This window comes from Peromyscus maniculatus, chromosome 23, assembly GCF_049852395.1.
Source record: "Peromyscus maniculatus bairdii isolate BWxNUB_F1_BW_parent chromosome 23, HU_Pman_BW_mat_3.1, whole genome shotgun sequence".
Taxonomy (NCBI): domain Eukaryota; kingdom Metazoa; phylum Chordata; class Mammalia; order Rodentia; family Cricetidae; genus Peromyscus; species Peromyscus maniculatus.
In genome coordinates, this window is record NC_134874.1 from 51,445,694 (window position 1) to 51,466,369 (window position 20,676).

Below are 20,676 nucleotides of genomic sequence, written 5' to 3' on the forward strand. Positions count from 1 at the left end.
ATTTTGGTGAAGGCCTCTTTTAGGTCACGGTTTGGCCTTTTCATTCCTAGGGTTGGTCCCTGGCCTTTCTGGGTGAGGGAAGCCATTGCTAATGTAGATGTTATTTCTGGTCTTCATCAGGTTCATCCTTAGGCCTTGGAATACTTCTGTCTTGATATCATGGTCTAATGGTAATCCTGGTCTACTTTCACTTTAGGTGCTTAGCATGGGCCTTTTCAGGGGCCCTGTTGGCCTGGGGTACTTTAAGTATGTCACTGTGTCCAGGCAGTTTATGTGTTAGAGTTAAGCCTGGTTATATTGATATTCTGGGACTGTTGGTACCTGTTTCTCTTCAGGGTTGAAGCAGCGGATAATTTTGAGTGCACGTTTGACTGGAGCTACTTTGTATTTGTAATTAGCCTTGAATTATGCTCAGCCTTTCTGAATAAAAATAACATGTGGATATTGATAGAGGACTGTATTTATTGTTCTTCTCTTACATCTCAAGTATATTCTGAGGAACATTGGCTCTTTCCAAGGGAAATGGGCACAGACACCAACACACAGCACAGACTCCAGATGAAAGAATCTACATATTACACAAATAGAAAGGGGAAGTAGGGAAGAGACAGTGGTGCTTGGGAGAGTCCTTGCTGTTGCATTGGTGGCTGTGGCCATGGTAAAGAGGCACCATGAGCTCATGTGGAAAATTGTTGCTTCTCAATAAAGATAACAAAATAGAGTCCCAACAAGGTCCCTGCTGCCTTTCCTTCTGTGATCTGCTCCCATGAAGGGATATCACAGGGAGTTAATATAACAACAGAGGCTGGTCCTCCATTGATTTAGAGGCTGCCTTGATAGGCACATGAGGGTTGTACAGATCTTCATGGGGCCTGTTATGCAGTGTGAGTATGGTGTCCTCTCCTGTATGTCATTCATGGCATGCACTATGAGGGTGTCCCTCTTGTCCTTGCTATGGAAACACTTCTCAAAATGCCATTTGTCTTCTACCTTAAAAACCCCTGGAACAATGAACCATGCCTTCATGATCTCTTTCAAGAAAGCTCCTTGTCATGTCCACTCACTGATGTGAGATCAGGTCTTCCCACAAAGAATGTCTGCACTGACTTACCACTGACTTACCAGAAATTGATTCCTGCTCATGTTATTATTGTTGTGAATCACAGCCAACTTTAATAGAGTGAGCTGCCAACCTGTCAAGGGCACACATGAAACCATGACAATGATTCCTTGTGTAGTGTCACAGAGGCCAGGCCACACTCTGCTCAGGGAAGCACATAGGTGGTGAAGCTATGCAGATGTCTTTGGACTAGTAATTAGGGGAGGTGCCTGAAGGCTTCAGTTATCATCATTGCTTGGGGACAGTTTTCCATCCAATCATCATTTCCTACTACAGAACTTCACTGCTGAGAAGAGGAAGGTCATTGGGGAAAGGTCAGACTCAGTCCATATGTACACGGTTCAAATATTGGTCTGTCATTTCTGATGCTCAGTTTATCATGAAGAGTCTCTCACCATGAGGCTTGTATTGTGCCATGTGCAGGATCTGCAGCTTGGGGAACAGAGCTGTTTGAAATTTGCCCTCCAGCCTGTCCCTTCACCATCATTAAACACACCTTGAAGTGGGATTGACCAGAAAGCAGAAAGCCATGATGTTTTCCCTACCTCCTCTCATCATGGTAGTTGATGACTTCTGAGGCTGTCACTCACTGGATAACAGTGTAACAGCAGTTCATCCTGTCCCATTTGGAAAGTGGAGTCCTGGGACAGGTGCTGACTCTGCCTCAGCTGTTGTCACCTTTTCTAACAAACACAAGTGGCGAATAAGAGTAGAAAATAATGGACATATCCCACTCTGAGAATACCCCTTCCCAATCTCCCACTGTGCTTTGCCTTCATGCCTTTCTCCTTCCCTGAAAGTTTATCCCTGAAGGCTGGTCTCAGATTTCCAGCAATCCTTCTAACTCAGGGTCCTTAATTGTTGGGTTTCCTTTTTATTCTTCTTTTCCATGGATGCTTTTTTCCTGCCCTAACATGACATTTGAAGGACAATGGGAAGGAGGCACCTTAGAGATCTGAGGAGTTAGTCAAGGTATCACAGTGTTCCATTCCTCTATCTTATTGTGGATGGAAAGCTACACTTAAGAATTGTGGCATGCAAAAAGAAAGAGAACAAAACTGAATTAACATCTTTTTCTACTGGTCCTCAACCAATCAAATCTCAGTTATTAAAGAAAAACTGTGGGGAAATTATTCCTGTGATTTCTAGATGAAGTGTAAGCATTGTGCTACCCTCAAAGCCTAACAGGATTTAGGGAGGGTAGCCTCAAGGCTCAGAGGTTAAGAGCACCGACTGTTCTTCCTGAGTTCATTTCCCAGCACCCATATGCTGGCTCACAACCATCTGTAATGAGATCTGGTACCCTCTTCTGTGTACATAATAAACAAACAAATAAATAAATAAATGAATCAATGAATAAATGAATAAATAAATTTAAAAAAATAAAATAAACCAGCTATCTAATCACAGAACTTGAAATCCTTTTCCTGTCTGCAGCAGCAGAATCTGGAAGAAGAGAAGTTAGACAGTTGTCCAGCAGAGATGCCTCTTTGCTGTCTCAGCCTGGATGCCTGTGGCAGCAGTTGCAGTAGGAACAGCCCACCTGGAAGTCTTCCTGTCAGAATCACTGGAACCTGGGAACCCACAATTTCCTGCTCTTCACCAAATTCTGGATAGCCAGTAAGCATAGTTAGACTTACTTGATGGGGGTGATTTCCTCTAATCTGAAAGTGCAGTGGAAGAGGAAGGAGAGACTGAAAACTTATCTGTGCTTGGTGTCAAATGGTATCTGAGGGACTTAACATGTGACATAGATTGTAGATATCCATCTAAGAAAGATCCTGAAACATCAAACATTGTTAGTAACATGGTAGACAACATCAGTGCTCTAGAAGCATGCAAGTTCCCTGCACAGAATGAAGCATGATGAAGCATGCCCACCCCACTGTAATAGTGCTACTACCCCATTGTAAAGGATGAAGGCACCATCAGTGTTGTGCCACAATACTCACATGCTTGTTTCCATACAACACACACAAATATGTGCCCACATTCATACATTTAAGAACATGTATGTGTCTACAACTTTGCATGCACACACAGACACACACACACACACACACACACGCAGAATTATACTTTGAATTTCAATTAGATATTCAATAAATTGGCATAACAAGAAATTAAATATAAACAAGCAACCTTTGTGGCATTGGTATGCATGTGTATGGTATGCATGTTGTATACACAACTATGAGTATAGTTATGTGCATATTTTTATAAGTATCTATATGATATACCTAATATGTACAACCATATCTAACTGCATATATATGCGTATATAAATATAAAGATAAACTGAAATCCCAACTCCCAGACACCAGCCAAGGAGGCAGCAGAACTTTCCGAGTGGCTGGCTTGATGTGTCAGCTCTTTCCTGCCTTCAACTCTGAGTGACTATTATGTTTATTATCAGTATCATTCATTTGAAACAAAATTCTGCACAAAGTTTTCACAATGCCTTTTAATATTAAAATATTCTCTAACTTTCAGAACCACAAGAAAACCCTCTAAGGCAGAAAGCCACGAGTCGATCATGAAAAGTATCAGGGAAGGGCCAATGAGATGGGTAGCTGGGTGGAAGGAAAGAGCTGACTCCTCCTAATTTATTCATTGACCTCCATATGTACAGAATGACAGAATGGCATGGTGTGTATTCTATGTTCATTCTCTCTCTATTGTATAGATGTATTTATTTCCTCATCACAAAATAAGTAGATAGATAGATGTTATTATTTTAAATACCAATCAGAAGATTTATATACACTTATCATATGATATAATTAATTTTTTAAAATAACGAAAAAAATCTCATACAGCTCACAACTGTTTGTAACGCCAGGACCAGAGGAGTTGACAGTCTCACACAGGCATACATAAATGCAAAACACCAATGAACATAAAATAGTGAATAAACAATTAAATATTTGTAGGAGCTAGTGGGGTCAGGAGCCCCACAATCATCCCACAGAACTAACTAACCTAGGCTCATAGTGACTCAGAGACTGAACCACCAACCAGGGATAATGCATGGGACTGACCTAGGACCTCTGCATGTATTTTACAGTTGTATAACTTGATCTTCTGTGAGACTCCTAACAGTGGGAGCAGGGCTTGTCTGTAATACCTGCTTTTGGGACCCATTCCTCCTACTGAATTCCTGTGTCCAGCTCTAATGTAAGAAGTCATGCCTTGATATAACATGGCAGGCAGATATGCACAGGAGGTCTGCCCATTTCTGAAGAGAAAAAAAAGGAGGAATGGATGGGGAGCAGGAAGAGTAGAGGTTGGGGGAAGGACTGAGAGGAGAGGATGGAGGGGAAATTTTGGTTAGGATGTAAAAACAAAAATAAATAAATAAAACCAAATTTATTCCAAAAGAGGGAGAATATTGATGGTTATCATATTTAAATTTGAGATACTAAAAGAATGTCCCTCCAGGAACATTGCCACTTATTCTAACTTTATAATGTGTTTGCAGTTGTACAGCAATTGCTGGGGATGAGTTTCTATCTGCTGTGAATGTGTTGCTCCGAGTGATTGATAAAACAAACAAACAAACAAACAAACAAACAAACAAACAAACAAAACGCTGGTTGGACAGTAGCCAGGAAAGAAGTATGGTATAGGCAGGATAAGCAGAGAGGAGAATGCTGGGAGTGGAAGGCTGAGTCAGGAGAAGCCACCGCCACCATGAGAAGTAAGATGTAAAGTACCGGTAAGCCACAAGCCACATGGCAACTTATAGATTAATAGAAATGGGTTAATTTAAGATATAAGAACTAGATAGCAAGAAGCCTGCCGCGGCCATACAGTTTATAAGTAATATAAGTCTCTTGTGTGTTTACTTGGGTCTGATCTGCTGAAGGAGCTGGGTGGACACAGGAAAACTCCAACTACAAGGGATAATTAAGTCATGTTAGGCATAATTTTGAGCTGGTCTAATACATAATGGGTTCGTGTTGTACTTGGAGTAATTATATCTTGTTTAGGCAATATTAAGACCTGGTTATTGTTTTACATTTGGAAATTAATCATGACATCAAAAGATATAATTGTGTGTCAAGTTGATAAGGGAGCAATTGTGAGTGCTATTTTTGTTTGTCAAATTTATTACATCTGAAATTCATTAAAACCCCAAAATGGAGGGGCATGCCTGTGAGGTATTTTTGCTTAATTTGAAGAGAGAAGATCCACATGTAATCCTGATCTTTGCATTAGAAAGACATTCTGTTAATCTGGATATTGATGAGGAAAGAAACACCTATAACTCAGATGTTTTGAACCCCAAAACCCCACTTGTAATCTCAGCCAGACCTTGTGCTGGAAGCCCATATAATGAAATGGAAGAAGGGAGTTTTTCTCTTTAGATGCTTGCTCTCACCTTGCAAGCAAGTCCATGCCTTCACTGGCATTGGAGCCAACTTCCTTGGTATTCCAGACTATACTGCTGATGGGCTGAGACATCAAGCATAGTGGATTGAGCAACTCCTGGATTCGAGGATTTTGCCATTATAGCCAGCCAATGCTCAATTAGCTGGGCCACAGCCTCTAAGTCATTCTAAAACATAGCCTTTTGTTTATATAGAAATTCATTCTGTTACCCCATTAAACCCTGAACAATGCACCAGACAGGTATAGAATTTTTAGAGTAGTTTGGGTCTGACAATAGCACTGAGTCCAATGGCTGGGAAATCCTTGTGCAGCTCAAGATTCCTGGAATTTACTGAGATACATCAAAGCCTGAGAGTTCAGGGTTTACAGGAGTGTGAATCCTCACCTGCCTAAAGAAGAGTCTCAGAGTGAAGTTTCAAATTGCATTTTATTCATAAAACATTCATTTTACTCAATGGGGGCTTTCAAAACAGCAGTCCTTATATATAATGTATAACCTTAGCAAACTATTAAAACAATGATAAGAATATAAGAAATAACAAAAATTAACAAAACCTTAAACCAAAATGAAGAAAACCAAAATCCAAAGCATAAATATCCCAACATATAAACAAAAAAATTAAGCAAATTTCAGGATCACTTGGAATTTCACTATGGGAGAGCAAATGATGTGAGGAACTGTCTTATTCTCTGCAGTGAATTATCTTCAGCAAAACTTGCACATGACATGGCGTCAGCTTCAACACTGCCGTAGAGAGAATCTTATGGTTTGGGTGTGGTCTGTTTGGATGGCAGTGTGATGTTACCACAGTCTTCCTTGTCAGATTTCCATCACATATGGAGTCATCTTGTCAAAGCCCTTGATAGGAAGCTGACAGAAGAACTCTTGCTCACCCACGTGTCCTCTTCATTTTGTTTTGCCCCTCACTGGGGCTACGTGCTGATGGATGTCAGGGTTCTTAGTAATTTGTGTTGTGTCCTCTGAATCTTAGACTATTTGTGATACAATCTTTTCTCTGGGAATAGTGAGCCACAGATGTGGATCAGATTGTGGCTGGATTGCCTGATGGTAGGTTGATATTTGTCTCACTCGTGAGTTCACAGCTGAAAAGAGGTGGCATTTTCTGAGGAGGCTGTGAACCTGGGGTTTAGAATATCAGGCCTTCAAGGTGTCTCTGGCTTCTTCCAGCCTTCTCAGTTTTCTGAAGAGGTGCTGTTAGGGAAAACCAGCAAAGAAAATATTCAGAATCAGTTTTGCTGTGCCACTGTCAAAAAAAATCAGGGCCTATTTATCCTTAGTAAACAAAAGTTAAGGAAGAAAACAAACCCCATGAATACCCTGGCTGCTGGTGATGGGGCTCAATGGTGGCTTACTTGCCTGGAACATAGTGTTTCTGCACCAGCAGCTCCTTCTGCAGGAGGCTCTCTTCCTGGGCTGTGGTCTGCTCCAGTTCCTGCTGGAGGTTTTCAAACCTAGGGGAGGAAGGCAGCTGGGGCACAAGCCTGGTGGGGACATGCCATGTCAGCTTTTGAGCCTCCACCAGCTCTACTCAGCTAGACAATTGAGCATTACCTTTCACCTGAGTTCATTCCTTGCTTCACCAAGGGAAAAGGGTCACAGAGCACATGGGCAGGATTTTTTTCTCAGCTTTTAAAAACTGCTAAAAGTTGAACTGGTAAGTACATACTGTGCTGGATTAGAAAAAAAAAACAGCATATTTCTCCAACAGTCCAAAGACATCATTTTGGAGAAATATCATTATGTTAAAGTCTTAGACACAGTTCAGGAAAGATATCCGTGGCCTTGATTAGATACCAGGTGAATGTGAACCTCCTGGAAAACTCTATGCCTGCCCTCTAGTGGAGCCTACACAGCAATGCAAAGAAGGCTCTGGTTGTTCCTACAGCTGAGAACCCTGCATGGGATTAACTTGTCAGCTCCTACTCTGTTTATGACCAAGAGTAAATCTTCTCATGAGAAACTGATAAACACTGCAGAGAGCCTGCAATCAGCAGGAGTGTGCTTTATGCAAATTTGCAAAAGGTGGACACTTCTCTCTAAACGTGATGTTCCTGATGGAAAAGATGCAGGGGACACACTTTTCTTCATGATCAATGATCCTCCTTTCCACGTTTCTGGCTGCTATGGGAATATTTGTGGGGAGATCTAATCTAAGAGATGAGATACTAGAGCATACAAGAGTTCTCAGAAAGGAAGAAGGGGACACAGTCCCCATAAGACCAAGGAGAGAGCATATTGCTTCCTGTTGACTGAGCCAGCAATGACACTGTGATGGTTTCTTTCCCTGCCCGTGGCTGGCAGCTTTGCCAATTGACAAACTCAAAGAGGATGGAGATCCAGGTACAATGGACCCACTTGGATCCCCCTGCTTCTGGAAGCCTGGGCTCCTACCTCATCTGGGACACAGTGAAGTGATGCTGCAGCTTTACTGCCAAGTCCCTTTGCCGGGTGAACAGCTCCTTCTGCTTCAGCAGGGAGTGAAGATTTTCCTCAAGACTTTGATGTTCCTGTTCATTAGAAGATTGTGTTTTTAGGTGAGGTTGTCCTAACCATGTACATAAACATGCATTCTCTCTCTCTGTCTCTCTGTCTCTCTCTCTCTGTCTCTCTCTCTCTCTCTCTCTCTCTCTCTCTCTCTCTCTCTGTCTCTCTCTCTCTCTTTCTCTTTCTCTCTAGCACACACATGTACATGGATGCACACATACAAGCACACTACATTCCATCCACACTTAGTTTTCCAGATAACTCTTATGTAAGAAGAGATCACCTGGGATACTATGGAGAACAAAGTTACCTTTCATTAACCTACACCCTCTCTACCCATATTCCTGCCTGGAGACAGGAAACACAGGATGCTCTGAGCACAGGGATGTGGAGAATATTGTGTGCTTTTACTAGGTTTTGATAATTTTTCAGTTTATTTTTAGTTTATATGTGCAGATGTATAGCCTGCTTGTGTGTCTGTATAACATGTGCATGCCTGGTGACCTGGGAGAAGAACTCAGTGGGTAGATAAGTCAATGAAGTGCTTGCCTTGAAAACCTGTACACAGACAGGTGAACACCAGGGTTCCTGGATCTGTAATCTAAGCTCTATTAGCAAGTTCCCCAGTCTGTGCATTGAAGGCTTAGTTCCCCAGCACAGGACCACTGGATGGCAGTGGACCAGCCCCTTGCTCTCACTCAGTGCTTCCCAGGGCCTCCAAGGAGGGCAGCTTCCTCCTAAAGAAGCTCTCTATACAACAGGTTGCCTCCATTTAGGCCCAAAGGAATGAGCTCAGAAAACTAGAAAATCTCTACAATCCGGAGTCTATATTAACCTTTCCTCCAAGTAAGTTGATTGTGTCAGGGATTTCTTTGAGTAACAGAAGTTTGACTAACTCACGGCCAAATGACTGCATATATTATTCTATACTTCACAATATCCCATGGATCACATTGTATGTTTGTACTCATTAATGATGGGTATCTGAAGAGTTTCTAGTTGGGCTGTTCTGATGAGTCCTGCTGAATCCCTGTTGTCCCCTATTCTCTGTGGACACCACTTTCCATTCTGGAATCAATGCTCCACCTGAAGTCTGCAGTTCCACTTTCTGAATAATTGCACATACCTTCTCATAGGGCTGCACCATTTTACACTACTAGCAATGTCTGAGAGTTCTCATTTCTCCCAACTCTCCATCAGGCTGAATTTAACTCATTATGAAGAAGTTTGGAATAAAAGCATTTTCTGAGTGCTGCAGACACAACATGGAGTGTGTACTTGAGAGTATGATGAGCCTAAGCGGTACCCTAAGACAACCTCATCTCACACCTCAGCATAGCTGTGGGACTTCTGCTGGGCTGGGATGCAGCCACAAGCACCTCTGCAGTTCAGAATTTCTCTGAGAATCAAGTCCAGGCCAGTTCCAAGGGCAAGGTTAGCTGAACCAAAGTTAGGCAAAGGTGAATGGAAAATGGCAGCAGGTGATGAGGCGAAGAACAAAACAGGATGCAGGGAAGTCATCAGTCACCAGCCTCCTTTCACCCAGAGCAGAGAGGGACACAAACCCTCAGGCAGCCTTTCCTGCCTCTCAGTAGCCTCTCTCACACCTTCATGGACCCCATTACTTTGTTTTTCTCCAGAGGATTTCTTTGCAGATAAATAATTCTGCCTCTACAAATACCTGAAGAACTTTTAGCTTGCATCAGTTATGTGGCTTTTGGTTGTAGTTAGCTGTGTGGACATGCAGAAGGATGGGCAACAACAGCTGTTCTTTGATGGAGGCAAAGTGGTACTAACCAGATTAGGCACAGTACTTTCTCATTGAAATCCATCTCCATCATTCTTAAAGATGTTCCATTGTTCCGTGAGAGAGTGAACATACCCACAGACTCAAACACACATTCTCATTCCTCAAAGATACACATAAAAGCAACAACAACAACAACAACAACAACACACATACACACACACACACACTCACACACACCTTTCTTGAATCCAGAAAGGCAAGGTACAAGACTAGAATGTTGCAGCACCTTTTATACTCCAGGGGGAGGTAGTGGGTCCTCCCTGCAGTCTACAAGCCTCTTAGACCCAGCCAAGCTCTTCTGTCCTGGCCTGAACTTATTTCCCTTTCCAGGGAAGTTCTTAACACCAGACTCACTGATCGTACAGATAAGTAACAACCTCTGCACAACTGAGTTGGACCACACAAAACCAAGCGCTGGGGGAAGAGGGTCAGACATGAAGCCTCCCGATAGATTTAAGTTGACCCATCATAGTCTCCTCACTAAACTTACCCCGACTCCTCCACAGAAGACATTGACAGCACCAGAGACTAGAAGTCACCCATTGTCATTACCCAACAACTTTTGACCAGATTACAGTGCACATTATATGAAAACAGCCCCAGGCCAGTCAGTGGAAAGCTACTTAGGTCATCTAGAGCACTTTTCTAAAACGCAGCACTCTATACAACTATGAGTTGGACTCTGTCCTAAGAGTGAGCTTCAAAATATCAGGTTACATGTTGTGAAGCCAGTAGACAAAACAGACCTTTCCTGGGAAGTTACCTCTACACTGTGAAAGTAAAGAAGTCTACTTTTTTATTTTTAAAGTAGCTCCATTGTTTGATTTTTGTTATTTATTTTAAGATGCATTAATTCCAAAGTAATAAACATGTTTAAAAATGAAGAGAAACCAACAAATCAGTTCTCTTTCTGAACAAAGGAACCATTTAGAAATGAAATGAGACAGAAAAAGACAGGATGCTCTACTGTGAGGAGACAGGAGATCCAAAGATCTGTGGCTATCCAGCTTAGCCAGAACAGAAATTTTCAGGTTCAGTAAGAGACTCGGGCTGGAGGGAATAGGGGAGAAAGCAACAGAGGACACTCGATGTCATCATCAGACCTTCCAAAACAACCACAGATGTATATACACCCTCAGACAGACATACTCACACACAGACAAACACCCCTCCAATCATCAGTGATCAGAATGCAGTGAGGAGGACATCACACTGGATGAGGATGACATTGCCAGTTGGTTTTAGACTCCTCACACTAGCTGTTATAAGAAAGTCCCACAATTCTGTATCATTTTGGACTAAAAATGCCTGGGGAAGCATGCTGTGTCTCTGCAGGCTATGTTGATGCAGTTGGCTCAAATCTGTCACCCTGACCCCCACCTGTCATAAGCCCTTGCCACATCCCTGGTCATCCAGTGAGCTTCTGAATGTAAGATCCAGGATGGGAGAACTGGCCAATGCCACTCACAACAAACAGTACTGACAAGCTGTTAATTTAGTTTCTGTTACTGTGAACCAAGAGCTTGTCCAGGTAAAGAGAACACCATGGCAGTCTGGGAACAAGAGGGTAAAATGCCATATGGCACCCAAAAAGATGTCTATGAGCCCCGGTCATTTCGCTTTTTCCGGGGGTGTTCCTCCTTCCATCCTGTGTCTGCTCTGATCACACATGACCCCTGCAAAAGCAAATGAGACCTAGACCCTTGACCTGACTCACTCAGATTTCTGTGGCTACCATTATAGCATGGCTCCTCCCATACTGACATACAGGTGAGTGGTATGTGATTGACCCGTCTCCCTCAATGGGCTGCGGCTTCCAGCCAAGCAGTAGGGTTTGCTTGCCTAAGAGGCTAACTCCCAGAAAGACTTGTGAATGATCACAGAAGTGAACTATTGGATAGGATGGGTCAGGTGGATAAGTGATTAGATGGTTACATGAGTGTGTGTATGTGTGTGTATGGTCAGACAGGTGGCCAGGTGAGCCCTGGTGCTTCAACCCACCTGCAGCTGCCTTGTCCAGAGGTCATAGATCTTCTCATGGGCCTCTTCACAGAGCCTCTTTGCCTCCTCACAGGACTCTTGTAGTAAAATCTGCTCCCCCTGCAGCTTTTTCTTGTCCTCTAGCAAGATTCTCACTTTTTCCTTCAGCTGAGTCTGTTCACTCAGGTGCTGACTGTAGAGGGTGCTGAAATATCACAAGAAATGATGTGCTCCGTTTCCATCTGGCACTCCTGCCTCCCAATACCATGATTCCTGCAAGGTCCCATGTCCCCATCCCCAAAAGCCCTGGGCTGGAGCCCTCATTATCCATGCCAGAATCACTCAGGTGCAGGCAACAGCCAGAGAATAGCCAAATTCCAGAAAGATTTACACTACTTCTGAAGACCCGACAGCAAAAGGGATCCATGTACCTCTGAAGACTGGATCTGCTACCTCACGAACACACACCCTGGTGTTTAACTGTTCACAGTATTGGGAAAACATGAGCAGGTAGAGGGAAACCTTGCTCTGATGGAGACAGAAGATGCATCAGGAATACTTTCCTTCCATGTGTCCCATAGAAACCAGCTCTGTAAGCTCCTGCCAGAGCCACAGAAACCATTCATGGTGCAAACTATGTTTTCTGTCTAGAAGTTCCAGAAGCTGACAGGCAAAAGTTGGGAGGGCCTCTTAGACTCTTAACACTTAGGAGAACTCAGTCTAGGAGGCACAAGTCCAAGAGTGATAAGGCAGGCTGCTTGCTAAGATGTAAACAGACTAGAACCACAGCCCTCACTTTGGTTTAAAGGTGGAGAAGGGAAGAAGATGCTGTGGGATGTCTTTCTGTAAGCCATGAATGTGTATTGCTCCCATTGGTTAATAAATAAGCTGCTTTGGCCTATGGCAAGGCAGGAAGGAGCTAGGCATGAAAGTCCAGGAGAGACAGAGAAGAAAGGCAGAGGTGGAAGAAATGCCAGCTGCCACCCAAGGGGTAACATGCCAGCAGCCTGGCATTCAGCAGCCATGTGGGAAAACACAGATGAATAGAATTGGGTTAACTTAAGATGATAGAGCTAGCTAGCCTGAAACTAAGCCATTGGCCATATATTTTGTAAGTAATGTGAGCTTCTGTGTGTTTATATGGGACCATTTTGCTGCAGGAGGCAGGTGGGACAGATTCCTCCTGGCAGCGTGGTCAGGCAGGACTGGAGAAACTTCAGACAACAAGAAGCAGTCCTTAGCAAGTTCTGGAGTCCACCCAAGTCAGGCACTCACCAGTAGATTTTGGTCTTCTCACTCAGCTCTGTGCACTTGTACAAGGCCTCACTAATTTCCTTGGGTAATTTCTTCACATCTGACATATCCTTTTTATACTCTGTGTTCTGCATCTCATTCTCCGAATTCAGCCTGTGGTAGGGCATAGCCCCATGAGCAAAGAACCCTGTGAACACAGGCCTCAGGGACCCCATGAATTAAGGTTGTATTTTGCACTACCCTAGCCTACTGGATGTCACACCCTGAATCCTATGTACTGGGAACTCCTGATGTGCATTAGACTTGCTACCCTGCCCCAGGGCCAGGAAAGGCTGGGTGTCAACAGGGAAGGAGACAGGGCTACATGAGCTCCCTCAGTAGGCCTGGAGAGGTAGACTAGCTCTCTTAGAAGGTCCACCAGTGTGGGCCTACCTGAAATCTGTGATGACATTTCCACTGTTGTGAGAACAGAAATGCTTTGTCCTTACAAGGATAACCAGAACTTATCATCAGTATTGTCATGCATGAGGCACTCTATGAGGATGGCTTTATAAACTCCCAAGGGGATTCCAGTGAGGCACCAGAGTGAGCACAAAGACTGAGAACAGTGATGCTCAAAGTGGAGCTCTGTGGTCTCAGCTCTTATATCACCTGAATCCTTTGAAACAGACAAATTCTCAGGCCTACTATCAATCTCCAACTCACAAGATCTGAAGGGACACACACACACAAACACACACACAAACACACACACAAACACACACACAAATACACACACACACACACACACACACACACACACACACACTGTAATGGAGCCTCTCAGAGACAGCACAGAACACACTGAGACACCAAATCCTCAGCACAAAGAGATGCATTTCCCCAGCAGGGCAAGCATGGCATTGGGAGCCTGCCTCTGGATCACACAAAGGCAGACAACATGCAGCAGGCTTTTTTCAGCAGTGGGATTTTAAATAGAAAGGTTAAGTCTGTGCTAGGGTGAGTTGCTGAGATCTGATTGGACAGGTTGGCAAGTCTAGGCGGGTAATGAATTTTGATTGTTGAACTTTGGTGTTCAGTTTCAAGAATGAGTCAGTGTGCACAAAAGGGAATGAACTTTGGGGACTCAATTTAAGAATGTAATCTAATGGTTTATCAAGGGAAAGGGAAGTGAAAAGGCCAAAACCTGACACTGCCATGTTTGCGATGTTTGGGCCCCTTAGCGGGCAATTCACATGCACACAAACCCACACAGAGTTAGGATGTCAGAGAAATGCAGGTGGGTGGCATTGTCTCCCAGTACAAGGAACAAGACCAGAGAGGAGCAAGGATGGACACCAGGCCTTCCAGACACACACAGATGGACCAAGTAGGACCACAAGGCCCTTCAAGCTGCTCTCAGAGCAACAAGCAAAAATAAATACCTTGTCAGATACAGAGACTCAGGTTAAACTCAGAGCACCCAGCATCTACAAGCCAACACCTGTCAAGGCCTCTTGAAATGCATGTTGTGATCTTACACCCTACTGCCCCTCTCTGTGGATTGTGATTCAGGCCACAGGCTCTGGTTTTCATAAGGAGGAATCAGAACAGCCTGTGTCCCATCTCACTCCTACAGGCTTTAGTTCTGCCTCTCAGATGCATTTAGGAAAATATGCTTGTGCAGGTCACCCTGCAGGTGCAGCTTCCAGTGACCCAAGGACTGCTGGAATTGACACAGTAGGGTCAAGACATTCACCAGAGAACAGGGCATGATGAATACCTGTTGTTCAACTGATTGTTGTAATGGGCCAGGAATTCACGCAGTTCATTCCTGTCATTGGTCATCATCTGTAGCTGAAGTTTCAGTTTTTCCACCTGGTTCAGCTGCTGCTCTTGCTCAGTGAGGAAGAAGGGTGTGGATGATGACTTCCTAGCAGCCCCTGTAGGTACATAAACACAAGTGAATTTCTACACATGAATGCCATAAGCCAAGGAGATCATGTGGTGTCCCAAGACAAGGCCTGAGGAAGAGGAAGTGCATGGAACCCAGTGAAGCTCTCAAAGATTAGAGCAGCTCTCCTTAAGCTGGGCCTCATAAGCCATGTGTCTGTCTCCCATCCCCATGGCTAGATATATGCCTCAGCCCCTACTGCAGCCCCCCTGGCCCTGAAAGATATAAGCAAGGCCAGCCACGTTGGTTTGGAATTGTCATCTCATACCTGATGTGATGCTAGGAAGTCCAGGAGTCCCTAGTGCTTTTCACCTCCCAGCCCTGATAACCTGTGTCTATAACTAAAAGGAACTGAATGCCTCAGACTTGGGTACATGGATGGAAACTTTCCCTTCTTGGTATTTACATCAGAAATAAAGTGCAACAACATCCCATTCTGATACATTAGTGGTTCTCGGCCTCCTGTTGGCATTCTTTGCCACTCAGAATGAACTGAAGGAGGTTCCTGCACAGCAGCTGCAGCCTTGACCATCCCTGGCCCTCTGCCAACTAACCATCAGAAATCCTCCACCTTGGATCTGCTCTTTAGGAACCCGGATAAGCAGCATAGGCCCATTGCTTCAGATTATCACAGCTTCTGAACCCCATACTAGAAGGTCCAGTTCTAGCCTCACCTCCTTAGTAAGTTAGGGCTCTCTCTGCCAATCAGTGTGCTCGGTCTTGCCATCATGTCAGTTGGTGAATTTTTAAGCAATTATTGAATGCCTCAAGGGCAGATGGGTTTGCCATGACTCTGGTGATTTCATAGAAGATGCCAAGGGCTCTCCAGAATACAATTGAATTTCTAGAGAATGGATAGTTAGGGCCACTGCCAATGGTCATCACCTATCTGATAACAAACTCTTCCCCAATTCACCAATAGCCAAGATGCCCTTTCCAGGAGCCTTTCCTGAGACACAGGGGAAGGCCTTCTGCACCTCCTCCTTCCAATCTTGAGATTTCTCTGATTCATTAGAATCTAGTTCATTCTAATTTAGTAGTTCATTATGTGTGGAGAGCAAGACTCATTTTTCAAACACCGCCCAGGAATGGCTCTTCTCCTGATGATTGCCAGCTAATATGATGAGAAAATAAGGATGCTAAGAAATTAGCTAAGGACAATGGGGAAGGAAGATCAGTTCCATGAGGTGAACAAGTACATTAGAGAAAATCCACTGGGCTGTTACATATATGGGGGTGGTGGAGGATTATGTGGGTCCTGTCAAAAAAATAATATGTCACATAGGTAATAATGAAACTTTTGCTAAATGCTGCAGCAGAATACATTCCAGCCATCATGATGTTAGCAAAACTGTTATCAACTACTGATAGGTATGACTGAAAATACCTAAGGACTGGGCATCCCCAGCTGAGCCCTCAGTCATCAAGAACAAATACTTACAAAAAGATTGATGTCCCAGTCCTGTACTCAAGGTAGAGGAAAGAGGACTGGCTAGTGAGAGGGCAGGAATGAAAATATTCAACTCTGGGTCTGCTCTTGAAGAACTCAGAGGACCAGGATAGACCCATTTCTTCTCAGAAACTCTCCCCTCCTGAGCCCCACTCCTGGAAGCTGAAGCTTTCCTCCTTCTGGAAGCTCCCCATCCCTTGCCCAAGACTCACTGCATTTTCCCCAGAACCATTTGTTTCTTGATGTGTGACATGGAGACTGGAAGCCATCTTCCTTCTGCCTCCCTCTGATCTCCCTGTGCTCGCCATCCTTTCTCCCAAGAATCCTGTTCAGTCTAGTCAGAATATCTGTAGGTGAAACACGAGACTCTGCACCAATGCCCCAATGACAGTTGGTGTTGCCACAACACTGGTGACATCACATGGAATGCCAGGGCTCTCCAGGAGACAGTAGAATGTCCATGTGCTGATGTCACATGATCTAGCTATTTCATCCTTGCTACATACCTCACCCAAAAGTGACTTGAAACCAAGGTGCCATTTCCATGAGCCTCTGTGGTCACAATGGAAGCCTTTAGGTAGATCCTCCTTCCAAAGTCAGAAAGCTAGCTTTCTGCTTCATTAGAAACTTTATCTAAGTGAAGTTGCATTTCATATATTTTCCTTCTTCCCAAAATATTCTTTAATATTCCCATTCTGAAAACCTTTATCTTAAATCCCATATAAACTTTATTTGTATTCAAATCTCATAACTTGTTTAAGCTTTAATGTTCCATATTTTTAGAACTTTAACTACTACCCCAGGTCCAATACAGAATACATTCAATCTCTCAAGACATACTTAAGCCTTTAAGTTTTTATAAACATATTACATCTTAAAATAACTTTTTTCTATTTAATTCATTGAGTTATCCTCTGCTTGAAATTTGATCCAGTTTTTTCTTATCTTAACCAATAATAATTTGTAACCACTTCTCTTAAGTGATGGCAAGTATTTGTAACCATTGAACAGAAATGACCAAAATCCATGTTTTTTGTTTTCGTCTCTCTCTGTCTCTGTCTCTGTCTCTCTGTGTGTGTGTAAACAAAAATCATAATTTTTTTAAATATAATGTATCCTTAACATTTTTTCTATGCATTACCAGGACAGAGAGGGGTTAAAATGGGAAGACAATGAAGAACTTGGCTTAGGAATGAAGGGAGGAAGATTTAGATTCCGAGTGTATAGGCAGTAAACTCCCCCCCCCCACTTCCCCACCTCTGCCTGCCTGTAGAGAGTGTGCATTTCCACCCTCTGTGAGAGCCACATGCATGCTAATATCAGCCCTAATATCAGCCCTGCCTGTCTTGGCCCTGAGTCTATTCCAAATTCCTCAAGGGAGACATCTGCCCACTCAGAGCCTCTTCTGCAGGGTCTTCTCACTCTGGGAACTCACCTCCCAGCTTGGGTAATTAGGGGAGGTACCTGAAGGCTAGAGTTATCATCATTGGTTGTGGACAACTTCCCTTCCAATCATCCTGTCCTGCTACAGAAGTTCACTGCTGAGAAGAGGAAGGACATGGGGAAAAGGCAAACACAGTCCATATTGAACACAGTTCAAATACTGGCCTATTATGCCTGAGACTCACTTTATCATCAAGATTCTCTTATCATGAGGCTTGTATTGTGCCATCTGCAGTACCTGGGGCTTGGGGAACAGAGCTGTTTGAAATTTGGCTTCCAGCCTGTCCCTTTACCATCATTAAACACACCTTGAAGTGGGATTGACCAGAAAGCAAAAAGCCATGAGGCTTTCCCTGCCTCCTCTCATCATGGTAGTTGATGACTTCTGAGGCTGTCACTCACTGGATAGCAGTGTAACAGCAGTTCATCCTGTCCCATTTGGAAAGTGGAGTCCTGGGACAGGTGCTGACTCTGCCTCAGCTGTTGTCACCTTTTCTAACAAACACAAGTTGAGATTAGGAGTAGAATACAATAGACATATCCCACTCTGAACATATTCATTCCCAATCTCCCACTGTCCTTTGCCTCATGCCTCTCTCCTTCCCCGAAAGTTTATCCCTGAAGGCTGGTCTCAGATTTCCAGCTATCTTTCTAATTCAGGTTCTCATTGTTGGGTTTCCTTTTTATTCTTCTTTTCCACAGATGCTTTTTTCTTGCCCTAACATGGCATTTGAAGTATAGTGGGAAGGGGGCATCTTAGAGATGTGAGGAGTTAGTCAAGGTATCACAGTGTTCCATTCCTCTGTCCTATTGAAGATGGAAAACTACACTTAACAACTGTGCCATGCAAAAAGAAAGAAAACAAAACTGAATTAACATGTTTTTCTACTGGTCCTCAACCAATCAAATCTCATTTATAAAAGAAAAACTGTGGGGAAATTCTTCCTGTGATTTCTAGATGAAGTGTAAGCATTGTGCTACTCTCAAAACCAAACAGGATTTAGGGAGGGTGGCCTCAATTAAACCAGCTATCTAATCACAGAGCTTGAAATCCTTTTTCTGTCTGCACCAGCAGAATCTGGAAGAAGAGAAGTTATACAATTGCCCAGCAGGGATGCCTCTTTGATGTCTCAGCCTGGATGCCTGTGGTAACAGTTGCAGTAGGAACACCCCACCTGGAAGTCTTCGGGTCAGCATCAATGGATCCTGGGAACCCACAATTTCCTGCTCTCCACCAAGTTCTGGATGGCCAGTAAGTGTTTTTAGATTTACTTGATGGGGATGATTTACTATAATCTGAACGTGCATTCGAGGAAGAAGGAGAAACTGAAACTTATCTGTGCTTGATTTCAAATAGTATCTGAGGGACTTAACATGTCACATAGATTGTAGATATCCATCTTAGAAAGATGTAGCTAGAGTTTTCCTGCCTGGCCCACAGTCAGGACAAATCTTTATTACCCGCCAGTCCCACAGCCGCTCAGACCCAACCAAGTAAACACAGAGACTTATATTCCTTACAAACTGTATGGCGCCGGGCGGTGGTGGCGCACGCCTTTAATCCCAGCACTCGGGAGGCAGAGCCAGGTGGATCTCTGTGAGTTCGAGGCCAGCCTGGGCTACCAAGTGAGTTCCAGGAAAGGCGCAAAGCTACACAGAGAAACCCTGTCTCGAAAAATCAAAAAACAAAAAACAAAACAAAACAAACAAACGACAACAAAAAAAAAACTGTATGGCTGTGGCAGGCTTCTTGCTGACTATTCTTATATCTTAAATTAATCCATTTCCATAAATCTATACCTTGCCATGTGGCTCATGGCTTACTGGCATCTTCACATGCTGCTTGTCCTGGAGGTAGCTGGCAGTGACTCCTTCTGCCTTCCTGTTCTTTTATTTCTCCTCTCTGTTAGTCCTGCCTATACTTCCTGCCTAGCCACTGGCCAATCAGTGTTTTATTTGTTGACCAATGAGAGCAAAACATTTGCCATACAGAACATCCCACAGCAGAAAGACCCTGAAACATCTGCCCATTGTTAGTAACATCTTAGACAACATCAGTGCTCTAGAAGCATGGAAGTTCCATGCACAGGGTGAAACATGATCAAGAATGCCCCACCCCACTGTAATAGTGTTATTACCCCATGATAAAAGAAGAGGGCACCATCATGTTGTACCACAATATACACATGCTTGTTTCCATACAACACACACAAATATGTGCCCACATTCATACATTTAAAAACATGTATGTGTCTACAACTTTGCATGCACACACACACACATATACACACAGAGAATTATACTTTGAAATTAAATTAGATGTACAGTAAATTGGCACAACAAGAAATTAAAAAGAAACAAACAACCTTTGTGGCATTGGTATGCATGTGTATGGTATTCATGTTGTATACAGAACTATGAGTATAGTTATGTGCATATTTTTATAAGTATCTATATGATATACCTAATATGTACAACCATATCTAACTGCATATACATGTGTATATAAATATAAAGATAAACTGAATTCCCAACTCCCAGACACCAACCAAGGAGGCAGCAGAACTTTCCGAGTGGCTGGCTTGATGTGTCAGCTCTTTCCTGCCTTCAACTCTGAGTGGCTATTATGTTTATTAACAGTATCATTCATTTGAAACAAAACTCTGCACAAATTTTTCACAATGCCTTTTAATATTAAAATATTCTCTAACTTTCAGAACCACAAGAAAACCCTCTAAGGCAGAAAGTCATGAGTTGATCATGAAAACTATCAGGGAAGGGCCAA

At 43.4% G+C, this 20,676-nt stretch overlaps 2 protein-coding genes across 3 annotated transcripts in view; one reads left to right on the forward strand and one right to left on the reverse strand.

The window, feature by feature from the left end:
* Positions 1 to 20,676, forward strand: part of LOC102928204 (vomeronasal type-2 receptor 26-like) — a 144,767-nt gene that overhangs the window by 40,564 nt on the left and 83,527 nt on the right. The window contains exons 5-6 of one of the 2 annotated variants that reach the window (XM_076561402.1): positions 2,558 to 2,740; positions 18,967 to 19,143. In XM_076561402.1, coding sequence (XP_076417517.1) covers positions 2,628 to 2,740; positions 18,967 to 19,143 — 290 coding nt within the window. In that variant the 5' untranslated portion in view covers positions 2,558 to 2,627. Of the gene's footprint in view, positions 1 to 2,557; positions 2,741 to 18,963; positions 19,144 to 20,676 lie in introns of those variants that run through there. The other variant, XM_076561403.1, reaches the window with a different exon arrangement.
* Positions 5,925 to 16,825, reverse strand: LOC143270646 (disks large homolog 5-like). Its single transcript, XM_076561404.1, has 7 exons — positions 16,661 to 16,825; positions 14,828 to 14,987; positions 13,087 to 13,218; positions 11,833 to 12,016; positions 7,929 to 8,044; positions 6,894 to 6,988; positions 5,925 to 6,728 (listed from the first exon to the last, which is right to left on the reverse strand). Exons 2-7 carry the CDS (start codon positions 14,893 to 14,895, stop codon positions 6,664 to 6,666), a joined length of 660 nt encoding a protein of 219 aa, XP_076417519.1. The 5' UTR covers positions 14,896 to 14,987; positions 16,661 to 16,825; the 3' UTR covers positions 5,925 to 6,663.